This window comes from Ursus maritimus, unplaced genomic scaffold, assembly GCF_017311325.1.
Source record: "Ursus maritimus isolate PB19 unplaced genomic scaffold, ASM1731132v1 scaffold_16, whole genome shotgun sequence".
NCBI lineage: Eukaryota > Metazoa > Chordata > Mammalia > Carnivora > Ursidae > Ursus > Ursus maritimus.
Genome location: NW_024424008.1, coordinates 6,141,297 through 6,158,784, shown reverse-complemented (window position 1 = coordinate 6,158,784; position 17,488 = coordinate 6,141,297). Strand labels below are relative to the sequence as shown.

Genomic DNA, 17,488 nt, shown 5'->3' with positions numbered 1-17,488 from the left:
GATTAAAGACCTAAATGTGAGACCTGAAACCATAAAAATCCTTGAAGAGAACAGAGGCAATAATGTTTTTGACATTGGTGGTAGCAACATTTTTCTAGATATGTCTCCTGAGGCAAGGGAAATAAAAGCAAAAATAAACTATTGGGACTTCATCAAAATATAAAGTTTCAGCACAGCAAAGGAAATAATCAACAAAACTAAAAGACAACCTGCTCCTACAGAATGGGAGAAGATACTTGCAAATTATCTATCCAATAAATGGTTAGTATCCAAAATATATAAAGAAGTTATACAACTCAAAACCAAAAAAACAAAAACAAATAATTCAATTAAATAATGGACAGAAGACATGAACAGACATTTCCCCAAAGAAGACATACAAAGATGGCCAACAGACACATGAAAAGATGCTCAACATCACTCATCATCAGGGAAATGCTAACCAAATGACAATGAGATATCACTGCACACCTGTCAGAATGCCTAAAATCAAAAACACAAGAAACAACCAGTGTTGGTGACAATGGGGGGGAAAAGGAACCCCCCTGCAATGTTGGTGGGAATGCAAACTGTTGCAGCCATTCTGGAAAACAGTATGGAGACTCCTCAAAAAAAATTAAAAACAGAACTACTCTACAATCCAGTAATTGCACTACTGGATTTACCCAAAGAATACAAAAACCCTAATTCAGAAGGATATAAGCACACTATGTTTACAACATTATTTACAACAGCGAAATTATGGAAGCAGCCCAAGTGTCCATCAACAGATGAATGGATAAAGAAGATGTGGCATATCATGCAGCCATAAAAAAGAACAAAATCTTGCCATTTGCAACAACGTGGATGGATCTAAAGGGTATAATGCTAAGTGAAATAAGTCAATCAGAGAAAGACACTGTATGATTTCACTGATGTCTAATTTAAGAAGCAAAACAAAAGAACAATGAGAAAAAGATTAAAACAACAACAGACTCTTAAATATAGAGAACAAACTGATGGTTACTTCAGGGGAGGTGGGTAAGGAATGGGTGAAATAGGTGATGGAGATTAAGAGGTACACTTATCGTGATGAGCAAGTAATGCATGGAAGTGTTTAATCACTATATTGTACATCTAAAACTAATATAACACTGTATATTATAGTGGAATTTTAAAAACAAATTTAAAAAAAAGAAAATGGGTCTGGATATTCTGTTTCCTACTCTCCTTTGCAACTTGATTGCTGTTCTCTTCATTTTGTGTAACTTTTCAAATTTCCCTTCTAATTCTACAAATTTTTTCTTTAATTGTTGATTCTCCTCGATTATACCATAAGCTCTTATTTTATTTTACTTATTTATTTTTTAGGGCAGATTGCTACTTTATTTTTTTCATTTAAATTCAATTAATTAACATATAGCATATTATTAGTTTCAGAGGTAGAGTTCAGTGATTCATCAGCCTTATATAACACCCAGTGCTCATTACATCACGTGCCCTTCTTAAGGGACATTAAGCATGAGCTGTTATTTCAGAAGTGGATAGTGCCGCTGCGGTTTGGTTTTGGGTTTTTGTTTTTGTTTTCCATATCCTAAATACTGTTTCTCAAAACAGTGAAGAGAAATTAACTGGCAATATTTTCTTTATAGCTCTCCAGTTTAGCTTTTAGCTCCTGGCAACTAATTCTTCAGAAACTTGCCTGGAGTGAGAGGCCTACAACTGAAGACTGAGAATATCCACATTTAACAAGAAAGGCAACAAGTTCCCATCAAGCATTCTCAATCACATTCCAATGGTGGCTTAACTTCTCTCAATATGGATATCCAAAAAATAACCTACCAAAACAAGCAAGAAGAAGTAGAAAATTTGAACAGATCAAATAAGATTGTTTCCTCTTCCAGAAACTCAATATTAAGCACCAGCACCATCATGCAGACTCTTTTTATCTACTAACTCCTCTTCTAGAAATTTATTTCCAGAATTTAGGTCCTTGCCTTCCATGATTCATTTTTCCCTTCCTGTCTTCCTTCCTTCTTTCTTTTTGAAACACTTTAGCAAATGCTTGAAGGCTAACTTTCTTTCAGGCATGGTGTTAGGCTTTAAGAAAAATGAAAAAAAAAAATGATTCCCGCCTTTTTGTCTACCTGGTTCATGGTGATAGAATCGCATATGTTTCTGAGGTACCTGTAACCTGGGGCTTGTGCTCACCCAAGTAATGAGTTCTATAGATAGTTAAGTATTAGAGATATTTAAGAGTTATCCCCTAGTCTCTTACAAGTTACCTAAGTGCAGAGCAAATTCTTCTTTCATTACTGGTATTTTCTGTACAGAGATCTACTTTTATGACTGATATCACTTGTACAGAAAATAAATTGTTATCCATCCATAAATGAATGACATTCATTTTGGAGAAAACTCATAGACCATTGCTAAAGGCATTATTTGCAAGCCAGAATTCCAAAATTACCACGGAAGACAAACCACTGGATATCCAGCTGGAAAAACAGAGAGCACGGTCTGCTCATAAATAGTACAGATAAACCTCACGTTCATCAAAGAAGAGAGGGGAAATCTAAATTGAATTTTGGTCTACCAGAATGCAAGAGAAGTTATTAAAGAGTTATTATATAAAGGACCCCTGTGGTGATTACTACCATAAAGTCAAAAATCCTTTTGTAAAGTGAAAAATGACTAAAATTTCATGAATTGTCCCCCAGTAGTGTTTTCTAAATATGAATTGTATGTCTTGTTTCTTTAAAGAAAGAATCACTTGCAGTGGTGTAGAAATTCCAAATGTATAAGAAAAAAAGGGAGGCATAAACACCCTGTACTCAGTATTTAAATGGGCATTTGCTTTCATGAGCCTCAGTATCATTCCTCCCCAGATCACAAAGATAAGTGGCTGGAGAAAAAAAAAATCACTGACTGTGGGAGGAAAGGAAGCACAACCCATGCTCAATCTCCTTTAGAGATGTACATTCCTAGGAGTATGTAAATGAATAGGCTCCACAGGTAATAACGATGAACTGTGTGAGAATGAGCTGGTGAGGGAAGTGGGAGGTGGCAGGGAATATGGGAACTGGGGAAACCTCCAGCAGTTCATGCTGTGCTATCTGCCTTCCTCATTCGTGTGTTTTCTGAGTCAGCATTAGTTAAATTTTCCAGAAAGCAATCCACAAAGTACAGCCTGGGCATTTAAGGGACGTCACTCATTTCCCCCAGTGACCTTGACAAGTCAGAAGCTTGAAAGCAGGGAAATCCGGATGTCTCAGTTATGAAGTAGAGCAGTGGGGCTCTAATATATTTCCAGAAGTCTCCATCCAGACTGGTGATTATCTGCCTCCGTTACTGCCAGTGACCATCCAGGGTGTTTCTCTGGCTCAGAAGGGGTTGGCATAATGGCCAAATGCTTCGGCCTGGTGTTGCTTTTTGCCTCCATCTGGACCACAAGGCTCCTGGTCACATCTCTCCGTGTAGAAGGTAGGTTTCTTACCAGATTTTCAACCTAAGGCAAGGCAAGATCTTGCAAACTGTCCTAAGCCTACCAAATGATTAACTGTGGATTGCTGGGAGTAGGGGTTACCCTCAATGTCAACAGAAGATCTAGTTGGTAGGATTGCTCTGCCAGAAATGTTTTCATCATATTGTTGACTTCACCAAAATGATTCACATTTATCTTTATGTTATCTTGACTTTCATTTTTGGTTATGGGATCGTTTTTTTTGTTTTGTTTTGTTTTGTTTTTTTTATTTTTTTTTAAAGATTTTTATTTATTTATTTATTTGACAGAGAGAGAGACAGCCAGAGAGAGAGGGAACACAAGCAGGGGGAGTGGGAGAGGGAGAAGCAGGCTCTCAGCAGAGGAGCCTGATGTGGGGCTTGATCCCAGAACGCCAGGATCACACCCTGAGCCGAAGGCAGACGCTTAACGACTGAGCCACCCAGGCGCCCCAAGGATCGTTTTTTTTTTTTAAATGGGAATATCTTGAATCAAAAACATTGAGGAGAGATAATTTGTTTTTTAAAGTGTTTCATTGCAGAAATAAACCATGATTGTAATGAATTTAAAGTTTGGGGAAAATGGCCAACTTTCACTAAATATTGACCTGTTTTATATTTTTGGAAGTGTCAGCATAATTATTTTAATTTCAATTTTACTATACTACCATATATGTTTTTAATATGAAGTAAACAGCCAATTAACTGAAAAAAATGTGAAAAGTTTGAAAATTAGTCATTAGCTCCCTACAAAAGAAATGACTTTAAGTGATTTCTGGGCTTTTGAGATGTCTAAGCAGTAACCTCATTCCGCAATGTAGGCAAAAATATTGTAACCACAAATCACTCAATTACAGCTACAGGCAAATGAAAATTTGAGCACTTTAAAAGGAAAATTGTGTGTTCCTATGCTGGAAGATGCTCTATGATATAAAATATCCTGGAATCAGACATCCTGAGTTGATTCATTTATTGTTGTATTTAATTTTATGAGAGGCTATAGTTATGTAATTGATTTTTTTCAAATACCAGAACTGTTCCTCTCAAATAAGTTTTGTCCTCTTTTAAATTCCCCTGGGGATACTATTTATTTTTCCCCACAATGATGCCATTACTCAAACTTCTGAAAATTGTTCTATGACAATGATTCCATCACAATCTTTAGACCATCTTTGATGATGGCAAAAATTTCCTAAGGAAATTAAACTATTATATATTACATATGTTATATATAATTTTTATATATGTAATATACAAAATTTCATTTAATCTTCTCAAGAAGACATTTTATAGATGAAGAAACAGGCTGAAGTAAGGCCAAGTGACTTGCCTAATGTGATATAGATGGTAAATAATAAAGCTTGGGTTTGAATTCCGCTCTGTCTGATCCTAAGCATACGATATTTCTACTATGCCAGCTGTTTCCTAAAAAAATCTTAAGGAAGAGATTAGTGGAGTAGCTCTTGGATTCCAGCTCCCTCTTTTTGTCTTTAAATGAAGTAGAAAAGCATAAAAATGACTACTATTTGTTGACTACCTATGATGGACCCAGCCCCTGCTAGGTACAAGTTATCTATTCTGACAAAACTTCTGTGAAGAAGATATAACCATCTCCATTTTATAGATGAGAACACTAACTTGTCCAAGGTCCCAGAGCCAATTAATAACAGACGAAATAACCAAGGCTAGGTCTATTGCCCAGAATAGGTCTATCATTACTCTAAATAATAACGTTTAAGGTAAAAATGCGTTGTGATGAAAAAGTAGCAAGACCACTTATAGTGTAATTAATAAACCTTCTTTGCAGGTATTCCCAAAGCAGCAGCCATGAGATTCGAGCAATAGCAAGCTCATGGACTAAATAAGCCAAATTCCAGGAAAAATGTGTGTTTGGAGAGTCCAGTTCTAGTTGTATCGTGTGTGTGTGTGTGCATGCATGCGCACAAGTGGGTGTGTTCATCTCCCCCATAATATAGTGGGAAGCAGGATAGTGCCCTAGTTAAGAACTGGGATTTTAGAGTCAGTCATAACTGGGTTTGTGCCCCCAATCTGCCTTGCTCTATATCCTTGGGCTTGGGAAAGTTACTTAATCTTCCTGAGCCTCCACTTTTTTTTAAAGGAGACAGGGTTTGACACAGAGTAGCATAAACAGATGATAGATGCTAGAATTAATACTAGCATTAGTATTAATATCAGTATTGGTATAGGTATTAGTATTAGTGCATATAGTCATAAGAGGCTGTTTCGTCACAAACACTCCTATTAGGGTGTTGGCTCTCTAGTTTCTCTTTTGGTGAGAGCAAGTTCTGGAAGCAAGTAAGGCCGTCTACAGTAATTGTACATCATATGCACATCCCCTCCTCCAGCCCCCTGCTCCAGAGCATAGCAAGGTTAATGAAAGACTTAGCAATGTTCATGTTTGCAAGAAGAAATTTTAAATACCAACCTAGAAACTGGTCAAAGCACTTGACTGGGCATCCAGTGCACAGATCTGTGTACAAGCAACTTCGTGGAAGATTGTTATGCCCTCTTATGGACTTTTGTGGGTAAAGCCCAAAAGGAAAAATGTACCTGAATGCAATACAACTTTGCAATTTCATACAGGTCTATAAATCCCAGAACCAAGAAAGGAGATCAAAAGAACTCTTAGATTCATTAACTTTTGAGTAAAATATATTCACAACATATCTGTTCAACTGCCTCAGCTTCCCTAGGGAGATCAATCATTAGCTGACTAAAACCAAAAAGCTTTGGAGATAAAAATAATGATGTTATTTATGATTTATTGAGCATCTACTATGTGGCAGGTACTATGCTAAGCATTTTTATTTAAATTAACTCTTTCAACTCTCCCTACCCTATAAAATAGATAGTTACTTTATCAATTTTATAAATAAGGAAACTGAGGCTCAAAGAGATGAAGTAATTAGCCTAAGATCACAGAGCTAGCAAGTGACATAGGCCAGATTTAAACAGCTCTGACTCTAAAACTCAACCTACTTTATTTGGTTTCTTTGCCATGCAAGTTTTACTGCCCAGTTCCTCCAGGAACTTCTGAGTAAGCCTGCCCCCCAATGGTCAGAGAAGACCTGGGACTGAGAATGCTCACATTCTGTTATACCAAGAGCAACATTTTTCAGCTCATCTCAGAAATAGCGGTATTCCCAAGCCACATTGGTTTGGAGTATTGTTAATTAGTCTATTAACCAGAGCCCTGAATTCTATCTTTCTCAAAGTCTCAGACCTTTCATTTTATAGACTCCAAAAAGGTTTGCAGCAACTGCATCACCTAGACCCAACCCCAGGAACTGGTAGCCAAAGCCTCCACATAAGGAAGAAGGCACCTTAATGCAGTGGGGCATGATAGACTCAGATCTGATGAGAGGTACAACTTGGACAAGAGCAAGGACCCCGCTAACCCAGCAGGATGTCCTTGTGGGAAATGCCTGGCCTGTGTTCTGTTATTTCTAAACTTTAATCCCAGCCATGAGGACCTCACTGCTATATCAAGACAATAATGTTTTACAAAGAAGAACAGCCTACAGGCTGGGAACAAGGACAGCAGCAAATTGAGGACTTCTGTGATTCCTTTGCAGAACTTTCCACCTCAGGGCCATGCAGAATTGTGGGGGTCAACCTTGTGAACAAAAAGACAGCCCTGCAGCTGAATTTTGCAGAAGCCCAGGAGGCCTGTAGGTTGATGGGACTAACTTTGGCCAGCAAAAACCAGGTTGAAGCAGCATGGAGGTTTGGCTTTGAGACTTGCAGGTGAGAAACAACTAGATTCATAAACACTGATGGAGCTCTTTCAGCGCTGTGTTCTTGTTCAGCAATAGAAATAAATGTATCCATTCAAATAATGTGTATTCTGTTGTAGCTATGGTTGGGTTGCAGATAAGTTCTTGGTCATCCCTCGGATTCTCCCGAACCCCAAGTGTGGGAAGAATGGGACAGGTGTCCTGGTTTGGAGAAATTCAGTCAGCAAAAAGTTCTTGGCCTACTGTTACAACTCATCTGGTAAGTCAGATCTATATCCTCTCAACGTTTTCTCTAGCTCTATGATGCATCTAAGAAGAGTAACCGTGAGCAGCAGTAGAAGAAATCATGGTGATGATCATTTAATACTCCCAAGAATGCCTCTGCGACCTGGCTAGAGGGGCCATGTGGCCCTTAGAGGAAAAAGTTAGGGAAATTATGACTAAATGGCAATATAGGGAGAGAGCATCCCAGGAGGCTCCATTACCCATGCCCCCCATCTTAGAAGGTAAGGAAATATCCACTATAGACAAAGCAATGTACGGAGTTATCACAGTGAACCTTGATAATCTTTCTCTGAGGTACACTTTGTCACCCCCATTTTGTAGAGGGGGAAATTTAGCTCAGAGGACATAAGTACATTTGTCTACATTCTCACTACTACAAAGATTTTAACAGAGGTCTAACTCTCAAACCATGCCCTTTCCCCTAACCTTCATTTTTTTTAGAGGAGAAGAAATTCAGATGCTACACTTAACCTCTTCAAGGATAAGACCATTTTATGAAGGAAGGAGTTAAAGCTAGAAAATAGAATTGGTTTGCTCATAGTCACACAGTTGTTCTCTTAACCTTGCTTGGAGACCACAACCATTTTATCCCAAGTGCTTTACCTAAGGAACATCTCAAAAGTTTTTCTTTCACTAAAATACTTGCTCTCAGTTTATCATAAGAACCTCTGCTGATTTATTATTCTTCATACATACTCATAAATCTGACATTCTGAAGGTCAGACAGCTAAATGGTCACACACAAGGATAGATTCCAAAGTCATACTCTAAGATCCAAGAGATAAATATGCACTAGCAACATTATGTTGCCCAAAGGCAACACAGGGTCCAAGCAGTTCTCCGAATCAGGAGGCTTTGACCTAGAAAGAGACCTGAAAGACACTTTGTCTTCTTTCCTCATTTCATGGATGAAATGATAGCTCAGATTGGAGGTTTGGCTTGCTCAGTTGGTGGCAGAGTCAAGACTGGAACATAAAGCTTCTTTCAACATTTGTTTCACCATCATCCTCCTATCCTCTGCCTCTTCTGCCCACCACTTTTGGCTAGGGAACTGGTGGTTCACAAGCCTGTATATCTCATAGCCAGCTCATGCCTGTCAAATGACCTGGTATTTTAACTTTCTGGCTTTCCTCCCAGCTGTCAGTGTGATGATATGATACCCAGCCCTCTGGACCTCACAAAATGGGGTCAGAGGAAGAGGACTGGGATTTGTGTGTTTCCTCGTGGTTTCATTTAACTTGTACTTCCATCCCCTATATTTCCTGTATAATTAAAGTTAGATCCAGAGGCTTGATTCGACTCTTGTTCAATATTTTTGGTAAAAAGACTACATCAAAAACTAATAAGGTACTATACAGTGGCTAACAGATAATAATAAAAAAAAATTTCATAGATGATACCGTGTACTTTAGATCACTTCTCAACAAAACACACTTAATGTCAGTATGTCCCATTATTAATATGCTAATTTTGATCATTTGAATAAGATGCCAGACCTCTCTAAATGAACTCAGAAAGATATGTTTTTCCCCTTGCAATGAGTAGGTAATCTACACTGTGATATTTTGGCACCATGCAAATATTCTGACCCCAACCATCTTGTACCTAGTAGTTTAAGCAGCCATTGGTAATTCTTGCTGGAATCAGTTATTATATGTAGGGTTACAAGATGGTGACTTTCTAAACCTTCCTTCTACATTTATTATTCTTTGATAAAAAAGAATTTCTCTCTCTTTCTCTCTCTCTCTCTCTCTCTCTCTCTCTCTCACACACACACACACACACACACACACCTCTTCCCTCCTCCTTATACTACTATGGACACATGACATTTTACTTATTCTGTGTATTCAACATGTTATAATCAATTTTACAATTATCATTCTTTTATTCTTTTTGATGCTCAAATTGTCCCAAATTTGGTGAGTAGGAGCCCCCTCTAGTTGACTTCTGTGTCCTTTATTCCATTAGTATTAGAGCAATTCCTTTCTTTCTAACATAATAACAGCATGTCCCAGACTTACTTTGTACTTCTCTGTCCCTGGTGTGGAATCAGCTATTTATTGCTCTGAGAAGCCCAGGTTCTTTGTAATGGAAAATGTTAATTAGAAACCAAGATCTGGATTCAAATAATTCTCATTACCACTGGAATTTTCATTGCTTCTCAGTATTTTTAGTGGATAGCTATGTGTATGTTTACACATATATACATATATCTAAAAATTATGAATTTGTATTGATATTTCCAACTCAAATTTAACAATTCAAATTTTTTCTTAGTTTGTTTTATACCTGCATCTTTTTTCTCTTACACAGAAGATCTTAGTTCCCAATAAATAATAGTAATATACTTCCTTATCCTATAAGAGTTTCAAAATTATAAAACAAACACTATTAGGAATAATGAATCTATTGAGTGAAATTTGAGATTTCTTTGCATTTGTTTCAGTCCCCAGAATATAGCCCTATAAGGGTGTACTGTCAAAAAACTACGTGCAAAAGTGACTTGAAAAATTCACAACTCTGTGTGGATATATTATCGTTCTGAAATAAATTAGGCTCACCTGCTTCTGTTTGCCATCTTTGTGAGGATCAGAGTTAACCTAACCCTTATCCTAACACTACTCCTAAACTTATCCTATGTTTCTTTGTTTTTGTAACTTTCTTTTTTATGGCTAACTTGTGAGGTCTGAGGATTAGAATAACCCTAAACCTGACCCTACACCTTATCCTAATTGTTTTTTTTTTATTGCTATCTTTTGTGGGCTTTGGGAGACTAGACCAAAGTGCTCTGAATGCTCTGCATGCGGCATCTGTTTCATGCTGTTCCAACTCTGCCGCAATGCCCATCTTCCTCCCCACTTAGCTAACTGCTACTCCTTATTCAATTCTCAAGTGCCAGCCTCTTCAAGAAGCCTTGCCATACCCCTTACTCCTATCCTTCCTCTTGAGAGTCCAACACACTCTGTGTTTAATATCAGAGTACTTGGCACATTCTAAAGAAATTCTATTCATAGTTTGGAGGGGAAGGAAGAGCTAGGTCCTAACACTCCTAGGTGTGCCCTCAACCCAGTAGGATCACAGGATCAGACTGCTGTTGCTCCCTCACACTGTGGCCCTCTTGGCTACATATAATGAACAGAGAAGCAAAGGAAACTAATTCTTAGATAGATCCTATCTATCATGCGCATATATTATGCTAGGCCCTACACATTTATTATCTCATTAATTCTCAGTAAAATGACACAAATGTATCCTTTCTATTTTCCAGGAGAAATAACTGATGCTTAGCACGTATTTTGCTATGGTCATAGTCAATAAGCGAAAGAGCCAGGATTTAAATATTGAGCCATACTACTTCCATGTAGCACTTTCCATGGTGATTACTACACATCAATAACACACCAGGCCTGGGTTGGGTTCTGGGCATCATGTTTTTTAAAAGCTCCCCAGATGATTCCAATGTATAGCCAGGGTTCAAAATCACTCTTTCCTAGGAGATCTCTAAGATCTAAGTTTTAGGATTCCAGGTACTTCTAGATTCCCCTATTTCTTTGCAAGTGCAATAACCTTCCTTGTTCCTGGATTGTACTCTCTCCCCATTGCATTTCATCCTCCACATGACTCCACTGATAATTGCATTACTCCTCTGCTCTACAGCCCTTGTGTGACTTCCTATTTGAGACTATGATGTAAACTATGAAGCCTTTTACACATAAAAGTGAGCATGTATGAGAACTCCTATATATCAGTTGGGAGGTTTGTGGACCCAGTTGAAAATTCCATCTCCTACAAAATAAATTCCAAATGCTTTAACATGGCAATTATGAATGTCAATACTCTGGCTCCAGCCTATCTTCCCAGTCATCTCCTGCTTGCAGTCTTTCACGCTCCCAATCATATACACACCCTACTCTCCAGCCACACTATACTCCTTGTCATTTTTCAATATAACTACATTTTCAAACTTCTGGATTCTTGGGTCATGCTATTCCTAATGACTGGAATATTCTATTACGTCTTCCATACTAGATGATCTACTGCTGTGTTCCAGCCATACTGGTCTTTTATTCATCAAACACACTGAGTTCATTCAACTTTGGGCTCTTGCCTGTTCTCTTTACTTGGAATACTTTTGCCCTAGATCTTCAATGACTGGCTACTATTTATCATTTAGGTCTCAGCCTAAGTATCACTTCCCCACTTTCTCTTATCATCCTATTCAGGGTATCCATCTCCCATTCCCTACCCCTACCAGTTTAATCTTTATCCTGTTTAATTTTCTTCTTAACATTTATCATCCTCTAAAGTTTCTGGCTTTTCTTTTTTTTTAAGAGAGATGGAGAGGGCCAGGGGTGGTGCAGAGAGAGAGGGAGAAAGAGAATTCCAAGCAGGCTCCATGCCTGGCACAGAGTCCTACACTGGGCTCAATCTCACAATTCTGAGATCACGACCTGAGCTGAAATCAAGAGTTAGATGCTTAACCAACTGAGCCACCCAGGCGCCCCTGGCCTTTTTTTTTTTTTTTTTTTCTTAATCTATCCTTCCATTAGCATATAGGCCCCTTAAAAAGTAAGGACTCTGTCTTCTTTGTACCATGAGTATTTGGCACAGAGTTGGTGCTCAATAAATATTTGTTGAACAAATATGTTAATCCCCTATACCATCTCCTCTGTGAATCCCCAGTGACCTCCTCCTACCTTTAACAAAATACATCTGTCTGATGGAAACTGAAACTATGCTGTATGTCTCTGTATTTTCAGTTCCCAACATAGTATGTTGTACTCAGTATTTCTTTCCCCTGATATTAAAAAATTTTCATTTTTTGAAGGAAAAACTTAGCATGTGCTCAAAAATAAGAAATGTAACTAAAAGTTCAAGGCAAAAGTCAAGGATGATGTGTGTTTGAATAGAGAAGTTTAAAAAGTAAAATAAATATTATAAAATTCTGACTTAATGTGTGTATAGTCAAAATGTTTTATCAGTAGTATCTATGACCTTAATTGATAATTTATTGTATTTTTCAAAAATGAATGGAATAACTTTTTCTTCTTAACTGACATTCCAGCTGATGCTACCCATTGCCAGAAATAAGTAGGAATTTAAAATAGATAGAAATTTGTATTATAATATATTACATGGATCTGTCATTTACCAACTAATATGAATTTGGGCAAGTTATTCAATTTCACTAAACTTCAGTTTCCTCCTATAAAATGAGACTTTAATAAAATTGTTAAATGAAGTGTCACAACTGACTCAGATAAGATGCTCAAAAAATGTTGTGTCCTCTCTATCACATTCAACAGATTAGAAAGCAAATCTATATCCCTCCTCTGCTCCCCTAAAAAAATTTTATTTTGAAGAGCACAGAGAAATCTGGTTTTTGATCTTTGTCCTGAAGTCTATATTGTCATGTGTGTATATTGTTTCCCCATCTACTCCTTCCATCCTGTCACTTCTCCATCCTTTCTTTATTCATTAAATATTTATCGAGCATGAACTATGTGTTAAGCACAGAGAACATACCACGATGACCAAGACAGACAGGGTTCCTGCTTCCAGGGAGCTCAGTCCAGTGTAGAGTGGTGCAATGAGAACCTTGACAAGGGAAGTATAAGGAGGTACAAAAACATATGCCTAGGGACCCAATCTAGTCATCAAGTCTGCCTAATAAAGAGATATTCAATCTGAGACTTGAGGGATAAATAAGCGGTAAGTAAAGAAGGGCAAAGAGTCTTACAGGTAAAGAAAGCATCATGGCCAAAGGCTTGGATATGACAGAAAGCATATCAAAGAACAGAAGAAATCTGGGAAGGCAGGAGGAATGAGAGACACACTGATCAGAGAAGGCTAGCCAGGTCAGCAGGGGACAGATCACTGGGGGCCTTATACGCCATGCAGTAGAGGCAGTCACTGAAGGATTCTAAGGAAGGAAGTGATATGATTAGATTTGTATTTTTGTAAGATCATTCTGGCTGCACTATAAGGGGACTGGAGAGGAGTAAGACTAGAGGCAGGAAGAACAATTAGGAGGCTGTTTTGATACTTACTTGTTACTTTATTTTTCCCTCCCCCAACAGATACTTGGATTAACTCATGCCTTCCAGAAATTATCACCACCAACGATCCCATATTCAACACTGAAGAGGCAACATACACAACAGAAATGATTGTCAGTGACAGTGCATACCCAGCTTCACCTACTGATGCACCCTACTCTGCTACACCTACTCTTGCTCCTACTTCTGCTCTGGTTTCCACTTCTACTCGAAGGAAAAGAAAATTGATTTGCATAACAGAAGGTTTTGTGGAAACTAGCACCATATCTACAAAAACAGAAACCAAGTCATACACTGAAAATAAAGCAGCATTCAAGAATGAAGCCGTCGGGTTTGGAGGTAAAAGCTTTCTATGTTTGCATTGTATGTGTGTGTGTGTTGTGTGTTTATGTGTATATATAACAGACAATACATAAAAACCATGTTGTCTCCAGATTAGGTATTTAGGACCTGCCAAACACAAGTAAAACCTTAATGCAAACTCAATTTTCAAAAAGTCATAGAACTTGAGGACTCTAAAGAACCTTAATGATTAAACTAAAAATCATAAGTATAAAATAGCTTCACTTTTAAAACTCAAAGCCTTTTAAAAATAAATCACTATCTATTAATACATCAAAGTTCTTTTTAAAATATTACCTTAAATGCCTATGATTAAAAAGTTTGTCTTCCTATTTAAAAGGAAGAGTTTGCACTTAATTAGCTCCAAACTTATCATCTCAAGGCCACAGAGAGGAAATGGACTCTCTCATATTGCAATTTATAGAACAGAGAGAGCATGCGAGGCAAGGCCAAGGATTTCTATAGGCAAGAAGCAAAGAAGCAGATGTGGGCCCAACATTCTAAGTAGCCCCTTCGTGATCACAGAGAAGGCTTTTCTCCTGCATTATCTGTTGTCTGGATCGGTAGAATCATTTGAAGAGTCAGACACAACAATGCCTAAGCAAAGGACCAACAGGCCATGTCTGTTTCCTCCAGGTGTCCCCACGGCTCTGCTAGTGCTTGCACTCCTCTTCTTTGCTGCTGCAGCTGGTCTGGCAGTTTGCTACATCAAAAGGTGGGTTTGTTGGCACATTGTTGGTCTTATAATCTATGTCATATTCCTATCTTGTGTTTTTCCAGGGTTGTTGTTAGCATTTTCTTGGTCAAAACAGAAACGATGGTCTTCTTATATTGTAAATTTTCTCCTTCATCTCACCTTTCCTCCCACCACCTGATCTTTCCTACTGTTTCAGCACATGCCTGTCATTCAGCCTTTAGCAACAGGTCAATGCTGCCCCTTTGAAAATCAAGAGATAAAAAGAACAGACTGACATCTAGGGAGAAAATACATGTTTTATTTTGATTCTCAATTCTTTGTTGTTGGTGGGAGGGTTATGAGGTCAGCCTCAAGTCTGGCCCGCAAACTTACTGTCTCATCTAAATGAATCCACTAAGGTGGGGATGCATTAATGTACTTGAGTGTGCATATGTTAGCATCTTTCTGAAATAAAGGTATCCAGTATACTGTGCTAATACGGGCCTTTACAGACAAAGCGTTATCTATTGGCGTATGTGTTACATATAAATCTCTCACTTTAATTTTATAATTATGCCTATAGGTATGTGAAGACCTTTCCTTTTATGAACAAGAATCAGCAGAAGGAAATGATTGAAACCAAAGTAGTAAAGGAGGAGAAGGCCGATGATAGCAACCCTAATGAGGAATCAAAGAAAACTGATAAAAAGCCAGAAGAGCCCAAGAGTCCACCCAAAACTACAGTGCGATGCCTGGAAGCTGAAGTTTAGAAGAGAAAAAAATGAGAGGACACACCAAGGCTGATTTCTTTCCTGATACATATCCTGGCCCCAGATGGGGAAACTTAAAGGGCCAAAGAACCAAACAAGAAAGTCCACCCTTGGTTCCTAAATGGAATCAACTCAGGGCTACCTTTGGACTATGGAGTTCACCAAACGGAATTCCCCTCTTCTTGCTGCAATCAGTTCTGGATCCTATCCTCCTACCTCCAGAGCTTCCCACAGACTGTCTAGCCTGGCTATGTCCTAATAATATCTCTGTGGGAGAAAGGAGCTTTGCAAAGCACAGGGACCTAAAACAGCTAATCAGAACACATTTATAAAGAGGCTTTTGGTTGGCTGAGAATAGGTGAGTTGAGAACCAAGAAACCACTGAGACCAAGGCTTTCTCTATTGATTCCACAAGCCAGATCCTTTCTCCACTCTGAAAAGGTAACACACATCATCTGGCATGCCCTTCTGAGCCAGGCAAGAACAAAAGGAGGAAAGAAAAGTTCAGCAGCTGAAGGCCATGAAGATTCCCATGACTTGAGACCTGATCTCTATAAAGCCAAAATAAGTAAAGAAAAAGAATGAGGCCAAGGATGTTGCCAGCATATTGTCAGCAGGGACTATAAATACAGATAGGGTCAAAGTAGTCATCTCTGAATAATCTGAGTTGGAATCACTTTTTAGAATACACACACTCTCTCTTTTCTTTCTCTTGCTGCTATTTTCTCTAGAAGTATACACTTTTACAAGGAACCAAATTTCTTACAAATTTTTATTTGAGTTTTATCTGAGAAACTATTACTGAGGAAAATTACTGTGTTAAAAAGCAGTAAAATTTAACATTTATTGACTATATCAGGTGCTGGGTATTACATTCTATAATTGAATGTTATTTATCAAAAACTTGTATACAGTAAAATGTATGAAGCTAATTTTTTCAGTTTTGATATTCCTAGCTTATCTACTTGCAAAACTAATTTTTTACTAAGACTAATCTATTCATTATTTTCTCTAACATGGCAGCCATTATAACCTTAATTTATTATTAACATACTTAAAAAGTACGTTATTACCTCTATACACTGAAGCACATTTTTAAAATGTCATTAACAAATGTATCACCAGTTCTCCTTTTTTCAGCAAGAAGAGCCCAAAAGGTGCAGAGATATTTGTGTCAAAAAAATAAAAGTATTTAGAAAATTTCTTTGCTCTCTTATTTACATAGATGCATTATACCTTCCATGCAAAATTGAAGTAATCTGTTTTTTTGCCAAAATAAGAAGGACAATTTTGGTTGTTGAAAAGCAAATATCTGTAAACCAGGTAGTACACATCCCACCATAAGGGGCTATTCTTGCTTCAGGTGATCTTATTTTAAGTCGGTCAAGTATGCACACACAAAACAGTCCTTTACTTAGGATTTGGGTTCTACATTATAATCCATGTCAGAGCTCACAGGGAGCTGAGGATTCGGGATTGTTCATTTGTGCTGTTTCTCTAGCTTTCTCTGTCCCTCTCTCGGGTCTTCCCTTTTGGACTGCTAATATCTTCTTCCCCTCACCAGTGACCCCACAGCTAGATCTATGATCCTTTCAGCTCACAGACCATAAACTGCTGGCACATTCTTATGCAGTTGGCCCACAGAGTATTATCTTAAATTTTGGTTTAATTGCCAAGAATGAAAAATCAAGGGGTGCCTGCCTGGCTCAATCAGTAGAGAATGCGACTCTTGATCACGGGGTTGTAAGTTCAAGCCCCATGTTGAGTGTAGAGACTACTTAAAATCTTTTTTTAAAAAATCAAGAGTTTTCACATATTTATATTCCTGGATTCCCTTGAAAAAATGGGAAGATCTGGAGATTGAGAGCCCATATTCCCCCACAGCAATAATTATCTCAGACTAAGTAGTGGCTGCCCCCTTTAAAAGGGCCTCACTTGCTTCACTTTACCACAGTCTTCGCGCTCTATTACATCTTCATGCCAAAATAAAGGTGCCATGTCCTACGGATCTCCATAACACTATTGCCTTTCTTTTCCTTCACACCCAGCCCATTTCACTCTTTACAATCTTCCTGGCAGTGAGGTCTGTGAGTTTGAAATGCTGGTTTGTCAGTC

The 17,488-nt window shown here is 38.0% G+C and overlaps 1 protein-coding gene across 1 annotated transcript; it reads left to right on the top strand.

Annotated features, from left to right (window-relative positions):
• The first annotated feature begins 3,197 nt into the window (after window positions 1-3,197).
• Window positions 3,198-16,576, top strand: LYVE1 (lymphatic vessel endothelial hyaluronan receptor 1). Its single transcript, XM_008683766.2, has 6 exons — window positions 3,198-3,462; window positions 7,077-7,248; window positions 7,358-7,497; window positions 13,607-13,924; window positions 14,564-14,642; window positions 15,187-16,576. The coding sequence occupies exons 1-6, from the start codon at window positions 3,381-3,383 to the stop codon at window positions 15,371-15,373; spliced, it is 978 nt and encodes a 325-aa protein (XP_008681988.1). The 5' UTR covers window positions 3,198-3,380; the 3' UTR covers window positions 15,374-16,576.
• The last annotated feature ends 912 nt before the right edge of the window (window positions 16,577-17,488 follow it).

Bases quoted from the DNA above. Each gene is read 5' to 3' on its own strand.
- LYVE1 (XM_008683766.2), top strand. From the start codon at position 3,381: ATGGCCAAATGCTTCGGCCTGGTGTTGCTTTTTGCCTCCATCTGGACC. The intron at 7,498-13,606 runs GTAAGTCAGATC...CTCCCCCAACAG, and splicing joins CTACTGTTACAACTCATCTG to ATACTTGGATTAACTCATGC. The intron at 14,643-15,186 runs GTGGGTTTGTTG...TTATGCCTATAG, and splicing joins GCAGTTTGCTACATCAAAAG to GTATGTGAAGACCTTTCCTT.